Consider the following 19803-nt stretch of genomic DNA (forward strand, 5'->3'; position numbering starts at 1 on the left):
ACGCATTTTTACCGTCGACTTCGTCGACCACATCGACTAATCGCGGCAGCCCTAGACAAATGTGTCCGTAAATTTTTTTCCCAAAAAGGGTCCTATGTTCCCCTGTAGCAATACATCCCGGGGAGCATAGGACCCCTTTTGGGAAAAGCGGGGAACATAGGATCCTTTTCTGGGAAAAGGGTTCTATGTTCCCCGCAATCTATCAATCTTTAAAAATATTTAAACTTTGACGCGACATTCGTGTGATGACAGCCAATCGGCGTTCAACAGTGTGGCCACTGAGTGACATGTGTAACGTAACAGCCAATCAGCGTTCAACCGGCCAACTCAGTGCAGTGCAGTCCGGGGTGAACTGCAGCATGGAGGAGAAAGTGATTGTTGCCGTTTGCGACTCCCGGAGCTCTTTATATAATAGTAGGCCTATATAATATAATATAATATAATTGTATAAAAATATCACGGCCAAAAGCTCTGTGCGCCTCCGGATGGCCGTAGCGCGGGGAGCTATCGTAGGGATTGGGCTTCTCAGGGTTTGTTTACCGGCGTATGAATAGTAGGGGTGTAACGATACATCGATGTAGATCGATACATCGATTGATTGGCGAACGATCCAACTGCATCGATGCAACGGGCAAACATCGATGCATATCGCAGTATTACACCCTTTTATTATTATATATCTCCTTTCGCGGGTGTTTGTGAAACTATTTCTGCACAAAGCGCCAAGCCGCTCGTATCCATTCACCGGTTAAACGAGGCAACAGCGAGCACTTGTGTTGTGTCGGTTTGTGTTGCCAGCTTGGGCATATGTCCCGTTTTTCCAGCCTAACGTGATTAAAAGTAGCCAAATCGGGCTGAAAAATGTGCCCAATCTGGCAACACGGACGTGCATTTAAGTGCCAAACCTTTGGCACTTAAATGCAATTATGTGGCACTTTATTATTGTATTAAAAATTGAGTTTTTTTGTTTTAAATATCCGGAAGAGCAAAGAAATAAAATGATGAAATTATAATTAAGTTGATGTGAGTTGATGTAAGAGGTTGTGTTAAATGGGCATATGATATCGTCTCATATCGATCGCATGCCCCTGAATCGAAATCGTATCGCGGCAGACTTTTGATATCGGCAAATATCGTATCGTTGTCCAATGAATCGATATAATATCGTATCGTGATGAAACCAGAGATTTACACCCCTAATGAATAGACTGCGTCAGGTTCTCCGACGTCTCTCCCTCTTCCACAAAAGGTAAAGACATGCAATGGTAGTTATCTCGGCCGGAATTTGGCAGTAATGGGGGAAAAAGTAACAGACCGGGGAACATAGAACCCTTTTTTTTAAAAAAGGGACACGCTCCCAAATTCACTCTGCATTTCGCCATGTTGGAACCGGCCGTTTAAGAAAGGGCAGCCGATCCCACCATTTAAAACGTTGACGTTTACATTCCCGATATGATACGCAGCAACATGATGACCAGGAATCAGAGCTGACCTTCATCCAGCCATAGACAGTGAAATCCAGCAGAGCCACTGCTCCAGCCGACTGCAACCAACGCGGTCACAAGTGACAAGTGCATAGCCGCCGTAGTCCTTGGCACATTATTGTAGAGCAAAGCTGATGGTCTTTGGGTATTTTTTAGGATATTTTTTTTGGTAGAAGTTGTAACTGTGAGGTAATGTAGGTAGAATATACCCATTATTATACATTTCACTTGCTTATACTATTCGTAAGTACATTTTAACCAATTTGCAGGTATTGTATTTACCACCGACAGTCTACAGTCACAAATAGACACACAAAACATAAGAAAAATAAAACAACTAAAACAGTCGGCAGGGGGAAGGGGGGTTATCAATATGGGAAGACATTTCAGGAGGCCTCAAGGAGAATAGTTATATTAAGTTTGAGCAACAAAGTGTAGTCTTTTGATGGACTCTATAGACATAATTCACCATACTGTGTTATTGACATGTTTTCGTTCTGTGCTATAAGGACACTGTCTCTTTAAGATCAAGTGACTTGGGTGTTGATATGCCGGTCTGTGCATGTTTGAATTTAACAGTTTTTATATGACTAAATGAACGACCTGCCGTTGCTTGTCGAGGTGAGAAATTGTCTCTTCCCTTCTTTTAGCGCAATTTCTAATGACTATAAACTAGAGCTGTCAGTTAAACGCGTTATTAACGGCGTTAACGCAAACCAAATTTAACGGCGTTAAATTTTTTAACGCGCGATTAACGCAATTTTTTTTTATAAAAAAAAAAAAAAAACTTTTTTTTTTTTTTTCTTTGGCTCAAAACAAAGAAGCAGTAGCCTGACTGCTATGTTCAATTGACATTTGTTCACAGCAGTCGTTTAATTGCACTATAGGCTCTTTTTTTGTATCGTCCTGCTTTGATCAGTGTATATGCCAATGTTGTTATCAATAAAAAATCATTTGCACAAGGCAAGCCGATGCACTTCACCATGTTGATAAGAGAATTAAAATGAGAAGAATTATGGGACAAAAAAATAAAGGGATATTTAGCATAGAAAAATAATTTGCGATTAATTAGAGTTAACTATGACATTAATGCGATTAATCACGATTAAATATTTTAATCGCTTGACAGCTCTACTATAAACATAACGTCTCACCTGGGCGCATGTGTTGATGGCGGATCCGTTATGGTTAAAAACATAACGTCTTCACTGGGCAGGTGTCGCTGCGGTGTGTGCGCGTGCGTTCTTACCTGCGCGTGTGTCTATGGCGTAGGGCTGTCAAAATTGCTCAAAAATGACATTCGAATGTTCGTTTGGAAAAAAATCACGAATTCGAACTATTCGAATATCTGGTTGCCTATTTTACGCAGTTGCCGTCAATATGTCAATAATGCGACAAAACCATGGTTCAAATTAGTGGGATATATATCTATCTATCCTATAAACAGCCCAGTAACGTGGAGGCCTAATCATGAAAAGCCACAACTTTGTATCGCTTGCATTTCACCACCACACCTGCAAGCGCGCAAACTATAGTAATCTGAAGAAGACGCCCGCTTCTGAATGTTACAAAGTATGCTAGTGGTAACGTTCCTTGCTTTGCTTACCATTTATCGAGAAGGCCTATTAAAATCGATAAAGAAAAAAATGCATGTCGCCTACGTCTTCCACCATGCTAGCGAAAGGGCCAGCACTACGCACCGTTCGGATTCATGAAAAAAAAGCTGTCTCGGACTTTGCCGAGAACATTGCGTTATAGCAGCTTTCACCAGCCAGACTACGTTATGTTTTACCCTGAGCTCTACTTCGGATGCTTATTGAATGGCATAGCCGAGCTGGAATACCTATATCCAAGTACGGAAACCCTGAGGGGATAAAATACATTCGCTCTTCACAATACTAGTCTGTTACACTTGTACCGCGGGAGTGTTTTTTCACATTCGAATATTATGAGGGACATCGCGAACAGACAGAGGCTCATTCACAAAGCAGATAGAGGCGCTTGTACCGCGGGAGTGTTTTTTCACATTCGAATATTAATTTTCACGTTCGAATTCGCGTTTTTGGATACATTTCGAACGAATATTCGAACTTCGAATATTCGTTGACAGCCCTACTATGGCGGAGCCATTTTGTTCAAAAAAATAACGTCTTACCTGGGCGAGTGTCACTGCCTTTGGGTTGACGTGCGGCGTGTGTGTGTGTGTGTGTATGTTTGTGCGCTTCCGTGTATGTGTCGCTGCCTTTGTCTTGACGTGCGGTGTGTGTGCGCGCTTGTGTGCGTTTCCGTGTATGTTCGTGCGCATGTGTGTGCGGTGTTTGTATGCGGTGTGCGTGCTTGCGGTGTATGTATGCATGCCCGTGGGCTGTGTGTGTGTGTGTGAGCTGCAGGCTGCTTGGCACATGCTCACTGACCAACTGAGTAACTGATGCAACAGGCCAGCTATTATAGTAGTAATAGTAGTAATATAGTAGCAAAGTAGTAAGATATTATATAGATACCTATATATTACATAATATTATATTCAAATTAATATATAATAATATTATAAATTATAGAATATTATATTATATAGATATAGAGCTCCAGGAGTCAACAAACGGCAACAATCACTTGAACTCAAAGCTGCTGACGGCTCATTTGAATGCAATGGAAAGCAGCTCATTTGCATTAAAGCTACAGACTCCAAACAGCACACCCTGAAGGGACTGAAACAGAGGGGAATAGTTGTAGGCAAGATTATTTTTTTCCTAAAAGCTATTTCCAGCAAACAGCTTCAAAAACATGTTTTCTGGAACTTATTTACTATGTTAACTATGTCACCTTTAAATTGGCTTCCCCTAAAACAAAGTTCTTGTTTACTTGTTTCCTTTACGGTCAGTGTTGCCAGATTGGGCGGATACATACAAAACATAAGTTAAGATGATTCAAGTTCAAGTTGACTTCAAAGAATGCTGTTCTCTACAGAAAACTGACTGACTGTGGCCATCTCCTCTGCCGTTATGTGTGATAAATACATCGATTTTTTTCCCTAAACAAAATAGACAGAACCAATGTCAATATTGTTTCCTCAGCCCCCTTGCTTTCGAACCCCCCCCCCCATACTCCCAGGGGTCAGCCTCTCTTCCACCATAGATAAAGCTTATGTGTAAAAGCTAGTTAGTCGGATGAGGCACACTAACATATGCTCTCTTCACCCACTCCTAACTCATAAAGTGAATCCTCACCATGGACGGTGTTAGTGTCCTCCGATCCAATGGAGTCCGCAGCCTGGGAGTGATACTGGGCCCAGTTTCCAGATAACGATGGATCCACACTTGTACGAACATTCTCACAAATGACCTTTAGAACGGTCGTAAAAAATTTCTGTGCATTTCCCGCAACTCCTCTTGGCATGAATGCACGTGCACTGCTCGACGTTCGTAGGCTTGTCCACTGACACAGTGCTGTAATGGGCTCTGTAGGAGGGGGAGACGCGGGAATGTTGTTAGATGAAACTGTATATTTTCTGATAACATAAATAAATCTCCCCATCAAGGCCAACAGCAGAGTAGCCTACGAAAAGAATAGACTACAATAATAGGAATGCAAATAATATTAAAACACAATTGATTATACCTAGGCCGACATATGCTATATTGTTAAAAAGCCTATGCCGTAATTGTTCAATTAATGAATTGCTCACATGAAATGACACACCTATAGAACACTCTTCGGAAACAGGGAAGGCCTTTTGCAAAATGGTGGCGAAGGCTCGAAAGAGGAGAGAAACTTTCAGGGCAGAAGATTCTCCTTTAGAGGTAGAGGCCAAGAAAGGCCTCTTATTTGACCGGTTCAAAGATGCCCACACGATCAAGCAAAAATCTAAGAAGTGGGCGGAAATAGCCGAGAGAATGACTGTGGTCACTGGTACTAATAGGTCTGATGTGGAGGTCAGAAAAAAATGGCAGGATTTTTTCAGTCTGACCAGAAAAAAAGCGTTGCAACTTCGACATCAAGCAACTTTGACTGGTGCGGGGGTGAACCGCCTGAGGACAAGTGTGGGGCAGCAATGCTGGGGAATTACAGACAGTGCCCAATGCGAGTGTGGAGACACAATACAAACTGTGGAACACATCCTAACCAGCTGCCCCAAACACCGGCCCCCGAACGGCGAGCGTGGTCTAATTGACCTTGATCATAGGACGCTGGATGGGCTTGCATCAACAGAATTGAAGGTCTAAGGACATATGACAGAAGAAGAAGAAAAGTGGACCCAGTGCGGAAGAAAGTCCCGCCCCTGTCAGAGGCATAGGATCATGACATGTCCCGCAAAATCGCTTGAGGAAGCGGTCGCTGGGCACGGCGGTGCATGGGCTGTGAATACCTCAAGTTATTATTATTATTATTACCGGTACTTTAAATGCAGGGAGCGAGGGAGCAAAGAGGGAGAGGGCGGTTCTTAGTTGTTTAGTTTCATAACCTTGTTCTCTTCTGGGGTCTCATTTATAACGGTTGCGTACGCACAAAACGGGGCTGAAATTGCCGTACGTGACTTTCCACGCCAAGGTTGTGATCTATAAAAAATCAACTTGACGGGAGAATGTGCGCAGCCCTAAGCAAACTCTGACCCATGCGTACGCATGGTTTGGAGAAAAGGGAGAGATGGCGACACAGACGGTGTGGTGGTGAACTGAAGTCAGACGGAAGAATTGTAGAGTGAGAAGAACGATTATGTTTTATCATCGCCCTTCATAAATTTAATTTCAACCAGTATCATGCGTTAAATCTATGTAATCAGAATAATTTAAGTCAACTGCGTTATTTCTCAGTTATAACTCCAGAAACATCTCCTTAGAATATAAATATATATTTTTTTCTATATTTAATCCCGTCACTCCATACTGTCCACTGACGGCGCGACTGCATGGAATAAAGCATCTGTCCAACATGTGTCAATAACATAATATTTGTATGTGACACTGTAAACACATAGGAATCAAATGTCAATTCAATCCCAAGTGTGGAAAACCAAGCCACACTCCTCATCACAATCGTTGTCCGTTACTCTTGATGCTTTTCATGACAAATCAGGCATTAAAAAGGGGTTAAAACATTTTACGTGGGTGATTACAAACTGATTATCCAAGGTGTTCTCGGTCAGTCTTATTACCGTAACCCTATAAATACAGAGGTGAGCGCCGTGGTAATGCTGCACCATATTGCACTTCTGGCCGACCATGCAAATGGCAGGATTCGGAGGGAGAGGGTCTTTAGGGACCATAACGATTTATTGGTAGGCTACATAAAAATATGTACCTTTATGTCAGACGAGTCCAATTCTGGGACTGTGCGCTCCGTGCTACTGACAGAGTTCACTGCTGCAGCAACATGTTGCCACTCACTCTAATTTTTGTTGTTGGCGACCCCAATCCCGTGACGGCCGAACAAAACTACTTTTCGGGCCTCCACCTCACCCACAAGTGTCTCCACTTCAACCTCCATGAAATTCCGCTTTTTTGCTTTTCTCAGTAATTCTGCCATTGTTTCCGACAAGACATAATACTTGCATCTGAGTCTGTTTTATATGCAGATCGCATTCATGAGGTCATTTGCATTGACCATAAAAAGGGGCGTGTACAGGGCGGAACGTGACGCTGATTCAGCTGCGCACACTTGTAGGCACTCTGTGATTTATAAAGCAAAGATTGCGTACGTTGTGCGTACGCAGGGTTTTATAAATCTGAATATTTTTTGGCGCACGCAAAACTTGGCTTCTGGGCGTCCGTACACTTTTAGTAACGATCCCACGCGCAGTTTTATTAATGAGACCCCTGGTCTTTACTACTCTGTCTTTAAAACTGTCAAATCTAATAACAGCAATTTAAGATAAGTCTTAAGATAAGGAATTTAAGATAAGTCTACACCCACAGTACATTCTGATTCATCGTCTTATAAAAGAACATCAAATATTACGATATTTACACCAGACATCCAATTATATAATGTCACCCAAAATCTTAATGGACACTATTTATCTGTGCTTAATGTAGGCTGTGAATTAAGATGAAAACACAGAAGCTTAGGTAAAGTTTTAAAATCCTTTTTTGTGGCATCTTGTACCAACGCTACCACCACAAATGGTAGGCTATTCTAAGAATAGTTGTAACGTTTTGTTTTTCTCTTGATTTGTCTTTCAGAACTTGGAAGGATTCGCTCTAAATTAGTCGACATGTTGTTGGACCAAGATGTCATCAATCTCCTGCGTTTCCTTTGGGAGAGGAATGTGTTGAATGAAGAGGAGAAGAAGACTGTAGAGGGGAAGATGACCAGTAAAGACAGAGCATGTTGTCTCATTGATACTGTGATGGAGAAAGGGAAGAGAGAAAGTAGCCTGATGGTGGATTATTTGACGGAGAGGCGCCCTGAACTATGCTCAGCCCTGGGTCTGAACCCAACTTCTGCTCTGATCAGTGAGTTTAACATGTTTTTAAAGTTCCCTTAACATGTGTTAAGGGAACTTAACACATGTTAAGTCCCCCCCCCCCTCCCGTACACCCAGGAGTCAGCCTCTCTTGCACCAAAGATAAAGCTTATGTGTAAAAGCTAGTTAGCCAGATGAGGCACACTATCACATGCTCTCTCTTTTTTCCACTCCTAACTCATGAAGTGAATCCTCACCATGGACGGTGTTAGTGTCCTCCGCTACAGTGGAGTCCGCAGCCTGGGAGTGATACTGGGCCCAGTTTCCGGATAATGATGGATCCACGCTTGTATGAACATTCTCACGAATGATCTTTGGAACGTTCGTAAAACAATTCTGTGCATTTCCCAAAACTCTGCTTTGCATGAACGCACGTGCACTGCTCTAACGGCGTTCGTAACAGTCCACTGGCACTGAGGGAGGGGGAGACGCAGGAATGTTGTTAGATGTTATATTTCCTGGCAGCAAAAATAAATCTCCCCATCAAGGCCAACAGCAGAGTATTATACGAAACAGAATACACTACAATAATAGGAATGCAAAAAATATTAAAACACAATTGATTATGCCTAGGCCGACATATGATATTGCTAAAAAGCCTTTGGCGCAATTGTTCAATTAATGAATTCCTCACGTGAAATGACACACCTATAGAACACTCTTCGGAAACAGGGAAGGCCTTTTGCAAAATGGCGGCGAAGGCTCGAAAGAGGAGAGAAACTTTCAGGGCAGAAGATTCTCCTTGAGGAGGTAGAGGCCAACAAAGGCCTGTTATTCGACAGGTTCAAAGGTACCCACACAAACATGCAAAAATCTAAGAAGTGGGCGGAAATAGCCGAGAGAATAACTGTGGTCACTGGTACTAATAGGTCTGATGTGGAGGTCAGAAAAAAATGGCAGGATTTTTTCAGTCTGACCAGAAAAAAAGCATTGCAACTTCGACATCAAGCAACTTTGACTGGTACGAGGTTAAACACGGCGCAGTCCCTCAATGACAGAAGCGTACCGTGGGGTTTAGTTCATGGCCTTCAGTAACGTACTCCACCAACGGCCAACCCCCAAACACTCAGACATGCACACAAATTTCAGATTAGGTGCCACTACAGCCAACACAGCCACAATATGAGCTACTGCATAACATCCACAACGAGACAGTTGATCTTCAGCAACAACAACAGCGCACACCACTTTGCATTACTGCAGAGCTAGAGTAATGCAGCATCACAATCCGATCCTTCCTTATGTAACTCCGCAACCGGATTGCTAATCACACACGACACAAAAACAAGTATTCACAGTTATTGTTATTTTCACCGGATGCTTTCGCAACTTCAACGGATTAAATAAAGTAGCCTATAGCGACAATATTAAAAATGCAACGCCAGTTCATTAACAGAAATGAGACACACAAGTAGGCCTTTATGCCACATATTTTACAACAGCTATTCCAGCCAGAATATTAAGGCCACAGGAGTAGTAGTGAACGGGTTCATTTAATATGCTTATTAAGCGGCATCCACACACAGCATTACCATTAAGCCTACTGCCCAAATTCCAGCAATATATTTGTGTTTCCAACCATTAAAAAAAATGTGTTATAAACTAATGTACCACAACAACATTATCGCTCCTACACAGTGCAAAGTAAAACTCACCCATCACCCATGGCCTGATGTTTAAAGCTGCCTTGGTGAAGCTGTTAAGAATGCTAAATCCGGCACTGTTCCATGTCCCCTCACTGATGTTGAACAGCAAACACGGCCAGTAGAATAGCTTGTTCTGAATGGTGCTAGCCGTCATAGCGGCTGTAGTTGCACTCTGCAAAGTGCCGCACAAAACCTTTACCGACCTAGGTCAGCCCATCCAGCTTCGGTGTAGGTCTTCCTCTTGAAATTAAATCTCTCCAAACGATCGCCTTGAAAAAGGCAAACAAAGGAGATCAGAAACAGGATCGCTAGGTGCTGTGAAGGCAGTGGCCATGGTAGTTCACTATCAACAGTCTGTACCGCCAACGATTCTAATTCGCTGATGACATCACCGGGGGCCAGTGCCTGCATAGTGCCTGGCCCTGGGACCATTCTATTACTACACATCAACATTTGATTGGCTGATTACACACGTCAGTCAAATTTATTATCCAATGGGAGGTGGCAGCTTCAGCGAAAGGCTAGCAATACTTTTAGGGCTGGCCCCGCCGGTCCATGTGACCTAGCTGTGAGGCATTATTCAGCTGAGCTCAGCCTTACAACAAAAACGGTTTTCCTTCTGGAATTATATTGTTACTACTGAAAAAAATATGGAATTAAGATGCGTTCAGACACAAATTAATGTAATTTTGAAGAAAATAATATATATATATATTATTTCGATTTTGACAGGGCCAGCAGAGATGGCCCTGCTGGCCCTGACGGCCAACCATTGCTCAATGATGAGGAAGAGCAAGCAATGTCCCTCATAGGCTTCCCAGCCTCCCAAGGCATCCCCGGGGGAGCGGATATCCACTCCCCCAAAACTACCACCACAAGTGGTAATCTAAGAATAGTTGTAAAAAAAATTCTGTTGATTTGTCTTTCAGAACTTGGAAGGATTCGCTCTAAATTAGTCGACAAGTTTTTGAACTATGATGTCATCAATCTCCTGCGTTACCTTTGGGAGATGAATGTGTTGAATGACGAGGAGAAGAAGACTGTAGAGGGGAAGACGACCAGCGAAGACAAAGCACATTGTCTCATTGACACAGTGATGAAGAAAGGGGAGAGAGAAAGTAGCGTGATGGTTGATTATCTGACAGAGAGGCCCCCTGCACTATGGCCGACCCTGGGTCTGACCCCAACTTCTGCTCTGATCAGTGAGTTTAACATGTTCATAAAGTTACCTTAACATGTGTGTAAAGTTTGTCAGCAACTAATCTGCTGAAGTTTCCGTGTCAATCAAAGTAATCAACGTTAAGCGTAATGCAAGATTTCACCTGTAGGGGCCCAGAATCACATATAAACTGTGTGTGTGTGTGTGTGTGTGTGTGTGTGTGTGTGTGTGTGTGTGCGTGTGTGTGTGTGTGTGTTTGTGTGTGTCATTTTGAGTGTATATTTTAAAGAATTTATCAATTTTTATCCCAGAAATTGTCAATGCAGAGATAATTTGGTTAATTTTTTTTTTATATTTGGTTAATTTGCCTTTTCTCTTGATTTGTATTTCAGAACTTGGAAGCATTCGCTCTAAATTAGTCTACATGTTGTCAGACCACGATGTCATCAAACTCCTGCGTTGCCTTTGGGAGATGAATGTGTTTAATGACAAGCAGAAGAAGACTGTAGAGGGGAAGATGACCCGAGAAGACAAAGCACGTTGTCTCATTTATACAGTGATGGGGAAAGGGGTGACAGCAAGTAGCCTGATGGTTGATTATCTGACGGAGAAACACCCTGAACTATGCTTAACCCTGGGTCTGACCCCAACTTCTGCTCGGATCAGTGAGTTAACATGTTTATGAAGTTCCCTTAACATGTGTGTAAAGTATTTTCAGCAACTATTTTGCTGAAATTTCGGTGTCAATCAAAGTAATTGCTGTTAAGCGTAATGCACCACTTCTCCTGTAGGGGCTCAGAATCACATATAAACTGTGTGTGTGTGTGTGTATTTGTGTTTGTGTGTTTCACAGGCGAGTTGTGATTTTGATGGTATTAATTTAAAGAATTGATAAAATTATATCCCAGAAATGATCAATGCAGAGATAATTTTTTTGAGATTTTTTTTATAAATTCATTTAATTCGCCTTTTCTCTTGATTTGTCTTTCAGAACTTGAAATTATTCGCTCTAAATTCGCCGACATGTTGTCATACAGCGATTTCATCAATCTCCTGCATTACCTTTGGGAGAAAAATGTGTTGAATGACGAGGAGAAGAAGACTGTAGAGGGGAAGACGACCAGAGAAGACAAAGCACGTTGTCTCATTGATACGGTGATGGGAAAAGGAGCGACAGCAAGTAGGCTGACAGTTGATTATCTGACGAAGAGGCACCCTGAACTATGCTCAACCCTGGATCCGACCAGAATTTCTGCTCAGATCAGTGAGTTTAGCATGTTTTTAAAGTGTTTAAACAGCTGGTATTAAGATAAATCTACACTAACAATACATTCTGATACCTTGTCTTAAAAAGAACATCAAATATTACGATATCTGCACCAGAAAAACAATTGTATAATGTCACCCAAAATCTTAAATATTGTCCATTGTGTGTACTTAATGTAATCTGTAAATTAAGATGAACACACAGAAGCTTATAGGTAAAGTTGAGAAATTTGTTTTATTTGGCATCTTCAACCAACACTACAACAACAAGTGGCATTACCTTAGGGAGATGAATATGTTGAATGACGAGGAGGAGAAGACTATAGAGGGGAAGACGACCAGAGAAGACAAAGCACGTTGTCTCATTGATACGGTGATGGAGAAAGGGGAGAGAGCAAGTAGCCTGATGGTTGATTATCTGACGAAGAGGCAGCCTGAACTACGTATATGCGAGTTGTTCTTAAAAGTATTCTACATTATCCCTGGATTTCACTTTCAGGGTTTGGTGGGAATCAGTCATTCAGTAGCAGACAGGAGAGTCCTGGTCTGATGTCCCCGTCTCTGCCCCTTGAAATGCATAAAGGCGACAGCGAGCTGGGTAAGTTTAAGGGCCCTATTTTAACGGTCTGAAACGCAAGTGGGAAGCGCAAAGCGCAAGTAGCTTTGTGGGCGGTTCTACGGCGCTATCGCTATTTTACAGGCGGATAAATGACACTTGCGTCGCGGCGCAAGTGTCAAAAGGGTTTGGTCTGAAGCAGCCTAGTTACCCGTAGGTGTGCCAGCTCCCATCCCCTTTAAGAGCCATGAGCGCATTTGAATCGGACGAATTGATATTTTGACAGCGCGTCTGCAGTCTCCGATGAGACAGATGCACATGAATTTCAAACTGCAAATGGCTCAGTTAATTGCCAAATAATATGGTCTAATTCACACATGGAATAAGGGGTTTTCTTCCACAACTTCAGAAATACTAAGTCCTCAAATAAATTTCGGCAAAGAAAACGTATATGATATAACATATGATATGCGGTAACTGGTTCTATTTAATGATACACGCAATACATTATAAACATTGTTTCTTATCAGTATTGTATGCTATCCTAATATGCATGTGTCCCCGCGGTAATAGACATTGCCATTGATTGTATTATGAGTTACGTGTTTAGTTTGCGTGTGTTTAAACAGAGCACACTGTTTGCGCCCGCATTCATTCATTCTTTTTAACACTCACTCGCGGTAAAACAATGTTTTACACGATCAAATACTCATCAATCCTAAAAGTTATGGGCATGTAGGACTACACGATGTCTCTGTCAAGAAAATATGTGTTTGCTGTACGGTGTTTGCAGATGCATTGATTTAAAAGTACAACTTATTACCGCTGCATCAGCTGTTCTTTCCCAAATAATTTACCAAGAATGTGCGGCTAGGTAGATGGGAGAAGCAAAGTGTATGCGCGAGGTGCACAAGCAATCCGTATGCATCGCATGCGCATGTATGCATGCGCCCTTAAAACAGCATCTGAACAACGCGCCACTGACTTTAAACCAGGTATTCCCTGGTCAATAACGCAATGGTATTCAGAAACGGCAAAATACCGTTTGCGCCAGAACACGCCTCCTCCTTCCGCCGAACCGCCCCTTGGGGCGCATGATCAATCCCTAATTTACCGGCAAGTGGCGGTGGTGGGAAAAGAACGCTCTGCGCCAGTTGTAAACTAGCAACGACACATGCGCCAGTGACTAAGTCACTTGCGCCGGATGCAAGATAGGGCCCCAAGAGCGCAATGTTTTTTTTTATAATTTTCGTATGCTATTTCATCACTAAATTCACTTCTGATAAAGTTTTAGGCGAGGAGTCAACTGATTCGATTTCGAATTTAGGAGCAAGCGAGCCAGCCGGCCAGCAGCTCTCTCAGACCCTCTGGCCCCACGGACCACTGCAGCAAACAGGGCAGACGGCGGATGACAATGGTTGAAGGAAAGCAGGCCAAAAACTGTCTAACATTTATTTGATCAAATAAACTACAGTAGCAGTATGAAAGGGTTGTTTTTGTTTTTAATAGACTTTACTTTTTTAGTGTACAGTTGAGGAGCAGTTTGAGCTTCAATAGTTTTCGGTGATAAGCCTGGTATCTATTTTGGAGGAATGCAGGGGTCCTCTGTAGTTTACACAATACCAGTAAGAACACACCGTCTCAAACTCTCAACAGCGTTCACATGCTCATTACCCCTCATTCCTCCAAGAATAACTAGCAAGAACGTTCTCCCCACTGATTGTAAAATGACGAGTTGATCACATGGAAGTCCTTAAAATATAGTGCGGCCAAAACTAGAGCGGTCACACCACCACCGCGGCCACACAGAAACAGATGAAAGGGTGGCGAGGGGACAGAGCTAGGAACTAATATAAAATGATAGAGTGCCCTGCGACATTCTTCTTATATCAGAGTCACCAATAAATAGATAAATTAATAATAGATCAGACCTGGATGGACACAATAACAAACAGACCGTGATCAAGAAAGGTAAAGAAACAAGTTGTATTTTTCTGTAAGGATCCTTTCTACAATGGTAAAATATAATGTGAGCCGGTCAGTGGTAAAACAAACACATTTAGAGGACGTACATCAACGGGCGCTTTGCCCCAAATGATCACAGTGCAGCCGGTTTTTGTGGATTACGTCTGCAGTGTTTTCACTCAATATTGGAAGGATCTCAAGAATCGCAATCCGCATTAGTCACTTATACCCAAAATGATCGGAAAAAATAGGCTTACGGTTGAGAAATCCCAAAGTTTCCTTTAACTCTCTTTCAATCCAAATCTATGAACAATCAATTTTTACATACACTGACACATTAATGTTTAAGTGGTATCCGAGGATGTCAGATGTTACATTTCAGTATTTTTCAGAAAACAAAAAAAGATTTAACGCAATTTGCAAATTCTATTGATTTGTCTTTCAGAACCTCTGATGACGTCAGGCAGTAGCGGACAGGGGAGCTTGTCCAAGTCTGAGCTGTCCGGTCCTGTGGACTCTGAGTCCTCACTTCCATTTGAAAAGCTTGGTAGCACACAGGGTGAGTTCAAGACTCCTAGTTGTACGAGATATTAGTCTGCATGTATAACCCTCTATGTCATGGTCACCCACCAGATGAATACGTAGTGTATGTTTAACATTTTTAAGTGTAACATTTTTAAATGTTATATATATATATATTTGGCCTGTTGGGGGTTCTGGGATACAGATTTTAAACCTATGGCTTATTTTGAACATGAGTCATATGCATGACTAAAGGGTTTTTGGGGTCGTCATGCAGTGACTAAAAGAGAAAGATGATCAACGATGGCAACTCAAAGCAGGTGTAAAAACCTAATGGAGTAATAATGGATTATCGCTCCAAACGACTTTAAATGCACTTGGATAAAACCAACAATCATACTTGCATGTCCCACAACCTCGCTAGCAAGCTCAGATTATTTTGGACCTCTGCATTTCTAAATACAGAGGTACGTTCACGTTCGTGAGACTTATTATCATGTTGTGTAAGATGTCTGAAAGCAACTCCATCAAGCCAACGTTAGCTTACGGGAAGTGATTAACGGCTGATTTGGATATATTTCAAACAAAGTAGGCTGAACCAAGCAACCTAATGTGGAACCTTACCTGGGAAAGAAATATGAACAAACAAGATAGTTCCTTTTATTACTCAACTCAATTACAATGTTGGCGAAACTACTGTCTGTGTTTGGTGAGTCTAACAATCATTTTAAGGTCAAAAGTGTTCTCGACACAGCAATTTTACCCAGGATGCGCCGGTTGGTATCTTGTAGGAACTTGGCAGCACAGATACCCCAGAATTAATTTTGGCATTTTAGCGAAAACCGGCAAGCAGCAGAGCAGACGAATAACGCACTTTTTTTTTGTTGTAATTATCGTATGTATTCAAATTCTATTGATTAGTCTTTCAGAGCATCAGGAATCGATCTGCTGTTCTCATACGGTGATGTTTGTGAGATGATTGTGTAACTAATGAATAGCACGTCCAAGGTAACGATCATGTTCTGTAAGATGTCTGAAAGCAGCTCCGTTATGCCAAGGTTAACTTATGAGTGATTAACGTCTGATTTGGATCTAATTCAAACAAAGAGTTTGAAACAAGAAAATTAATCTTTAACCCCAAACTAGTAAAGAAATATGAACAATCTATAGTTTATATCATTGCTTATGGTATGTTTTGGCAGATATAGGGCATGAAAATGATCATGGTAAAACAAGAAAAAAGGTATCTGTAAAAACTACAATTGCTCTGAACAGGCAGGAGGAAAACATATTCCAGCAAACTGCTGCTGGACAGCAGTTTAAGTCCTAAAGGAACAGGGGACACACATCATGTTTTATAAAGGAGGTTGAGGACCTTCACAGGCCGATATACAATATTCAATAAAACACCAATTTCAGGCCGATACGAACCCTTGTCCACATTATTCTCAATATCAAAGTGTGTCATTCAGGGAAACAGCATCAACCATACTCAGTGGAGAAGGAGAGTCCAGGTATATTCATTTGTAGTCACTGCGATATGCAATGCAACACGCTAAAACAGACAGAATAATTTGTAAGAAGGGGAAAGTTGGTCTGATTTCAGTAATATTTTTCTCAGGTGAAAGAATACAAGTCTAATTAAACTTTTAACAGAGAGAGAGAGAGAGAGAGAGAGAGAGAGAGAGAGAGAGAGAGAGAGAGAGAGAGAGAGAGAGAGAATAAGTAGAATGTCACAAGCTCTGTGTTCGCCAATCTACCTATCGAGTCTTAAAGACAAGATGGTGTCGACGGGTGAACTACTGATGGTATTGTGTATATAAAATTTCCTTTTTAATAAACAATCAGTGCACTTACAAAGTTATCAATGCCTTGTTTTATATGTTAAGACCCTTATTATAGTACGAAAGAAGTGGTTTAAAATAGCGATTTAGTTTTTACCATGAGACATGCCCCTATCGTTCCAAGTTTATAGCGTTTTGGTAGAATGGGCTAAAAGCAGCCAACGTTATCATACTAAACAAATCCAAGATCCATTTGACACCGGATTTCTCCTTTAAAATAAACATTAACCTACTCAGTAGGCCTGCCCCGACGTGAGTCAGACATGACGATTGGTCTTTCCTTTCCTTCTCAAACTACGTTACAAATGCATGTTCATCAGCCCGATTTTCTAATTTTCTCGGGGGAGAAACCCAGAGAAAATGAAATGTCAGACGAATGAAGAACGTCTACTTCAGGGGAAGATAAAACAACTGTATGCCGTAGCGCACGGGGGGGCCTTCCTGGTGAGCTGTCCTCGTCTCCGCCCCTCAAAACGACTGCTAGTGACGGGATGCTGGGTGAGTGGAAGTCTCAGTTTAGTAAGTCGACCTGCATAACCCTCTAGTCTATATCATAGTACTTTCCTTTCAAAATACATTTCACGCCACCAGATAATTAATAGACTGCTTACCCAGGGTCCCAATGGGGGGAGGGCCCTCAAAGCCGGAGATGAAAGTTTTTTTTTTGTTTGCAATTTCTTATTTCTAAGTAAATAATATCCTAAGTAGCTTTGGCTGAATAAAACGTTTAAGTGACTTAACTTTGTGAAGAAAAAAATAGTGGTGGCTAACTTTGACCCCTTACATAAGGCACAAAATGGTTTATTCCACCCCTGCACATGGATTCCCCAAACAGTAACGCTGAGTACAGTGGCGGCTGGTGAATTTTATTTTAGGGGGTGCTGAAAGTTTGTAAACCAAACCCCTGTAGGGGGGTCTGGGGGCATCCTCCCCCCGAAGATTTATTTGTGATTTTCACATACAAATGAAGCATTCTGGTGCATTCTGACAAAATTATAAAGACAAAATAGAACATTTCCTTACAAAGACGAATGGAGCCGGGGAACTAAGTTTTAACTTAATTTATTTGCCTTTTAGAATTCAGCAAGATTAAAAGTGCAAATGCATCAATAATAATTGGGAATTATACACAAGTTAACAATCTCTCTCTGTCTCTATCTGTATGTGTGTTTGTGAGAGAGGGAGAGTCAGAGTGAGAGAGAGAATGGGATTCTAAAAGGGGTGAGTGTGTTACGGCCCATCTATTGTGTTGGTAACTTCACTCATAAATCTATCTACAGTCAAGTATGCATTTAGACAAGTACGATAGAATATCAATATAATATGTGCAACCTTTTATGTGTGGTTGTTCAAGACACACTGAAGGCATGATGCCACCATAGGTTTGCAGAGAACTACGTGTATATACAATATGCACACTGAAGGCATGATGCAACCATAGGTTTGCAGAGAACTACATACAATATGCATACTGAAGGCATGATGCCACCATAGGTTTCCAGAGGACTCTACAATATACACACTGAAGGCATTATGCGCCATAGGTTTGCAGAGGACTATATACAATATACACTTGAAAGGGGTTGGGTGGTGGTGTGGGGTTGTGAGGGCCGCTGTAACCCAGTGTCCATCCTCACAGGAAGGGGACAGAGAGAGACAGAGAGAGAGAGAGAGAGAGACAGAGACAGAGAGAGAGAGAGAGAGAGAGAGACAGAGACAGAGACAGAGAGAGAGAGAGACAGAGAGAGAGAGAGACAGAGACAGAGACAGAGAGAGAGACAGAGACAGAGACAGAGAGAGACAGAGAGAGAGAGAGAGAGAGACAGAGACAGAGACAGAGAGAGACAGAGAGAGAGAGAGACAGAGACAGAGACAGAGAGAGAGAGAGACAGAGACAGAGACAGAAAGAGAGAGACTACATTACTTGTACTGAAACTTTGCTAGTCTCTCTTTCAGTGCAGCAAAGAGGTCAATGACTTTCTCATTGAAATCACGCATGTTGGACTAGGACTAGGACTAGTTCCCTCTCCATGGAGAGCATGGCCAGTGCATTCAGACGTTCCTGGCCCATTGAATTTCGCAGGAATGTCTTAATTATTTTCAAAGTTGAGAAACATCTCTCAGCTTCAGCTGTTGTCATAGGAGTAGTTATGAGAATGTTCAACAAACTCACAGTCTCAGAGAAGGTCTCCTGGAGGTTGTAGCTCATGATAACCTGGTACAGTGCCAGTGCACCACAGCAGGCCTTGATTCAGGATTCTCATAGATCAGAGACAGTTCCGTCTTGAGCTTTGTCTTGTTCAGCGTGGGATATGCCTTCACAGAGGCATTCAGAGCATCAGCAGGAAATGAATGGCAGTACCTTTCAAACATATTCCTTGTACTAAGGTAGCACTCACAAGGTGGCAAGTGAAAGAGAACCTCGCTTTGGTGTGAGCCAGGATGGTGTCGCAGACCTCTTCAGACAGCCTCTGCTTCGCCTCTTCTGTCAAAGCCGTCCTTGGTCTGTCGGTTCCTGATGGCACTTGCAGCTGGTCAGTCTCTGAATGCAAACAAACCAATAATGTGTTTGTTAGGCTGTGTACAGTACTGTAGTCTACCTGATGCACATGTTCACACTTTATCCAGTAAAAAGATGTCAGCATGACCACTTAAAATGGGCAGGAATGCATAATGTTAGTGTTAAACACTGTTTTTTATCTATCGTGTTGGTAACTTCAATCATAAATCTATCTACAGTCAAGTATGTATTTAGACAAATACGATAAAATATCAATATAATACGGGCAACCTTTTATGTGTGGTTGTTCAAGACACACTGAAGGCATGATGAGTATACCCACTTAAAATGGGCAGAGATGCATAATGTTAGTGTTAAACACTGTTTTTTAAGCTATC

The 19803-nt window shown here is 41.9% G+C and overlaps 2 protein-coding genes across 8 annotated transcripts in view; both read left to right on the forward strand.

The window, feature by feature from the left end:
• Positions 1 to 19803, forward strand: part of LOC115560655 (uncharacterized) — a 553265-nt gene that overhangs the window by 362218 nt on the left and 171244 nt on the right. The window lies entirely within an intron of this gene.
• LOC115560657 (uncharacterized) overlaps positions 1 to 19803 on the forward strand; it is a 360390-nt gene that overhangs the window by 148754 nt on the left and 191833 nt on the right. For 5 of the 7 annotated variants that reach the window (XR_003979798.1, XR_003979796.1, XR_003979795.1 and 2 more), the window contains exons 2-7: positions 7664 to 7936; positions 10523 to 10795; positions 11145 to 11417; positions 11744 to 12016; positions 12518 to 12616; positions 14985 to 15098. The exons of the other annotated variants lie outside the window; for them this stretch is intronic. Coding sequence is in view for 1 of the 5 variants with exons in the window: in XM_030380070.1 (XP_030235930.1) it covers positions 7664 to 7936; positions 10523 to 10795; positions 11145 to 11417; positions 11744 to 12016; positions 12518 to 12616; positions 14985 to 15098 (1305 nt within the window). In the remaining 4 variants the exon portion in view is untranslated. The remainder of the gene's footprint in view (positions 1 to 7663; positions 7937 to 10522; positions 10796 to 11144; positions 11418 to 11743; positions 12017 to 12517; positions 12617 to 14984; positions 15099 to 19803) is intronic. 7 annotated transcript variants of the gene reach the window in all.

Source organism: Gadus morhua, chromosome 16, assembly GCF_902167405.1.
Source record: "Gadus morhua chromosome 16, gadMor3.0, whole genome shotgun sequence".
Taxonomy (NCBI): Eukaryota; Metazoa; Chordata; class Actinopteri; order Gadiformes; family Gadidae; genus Gadus; species Gadus morhua.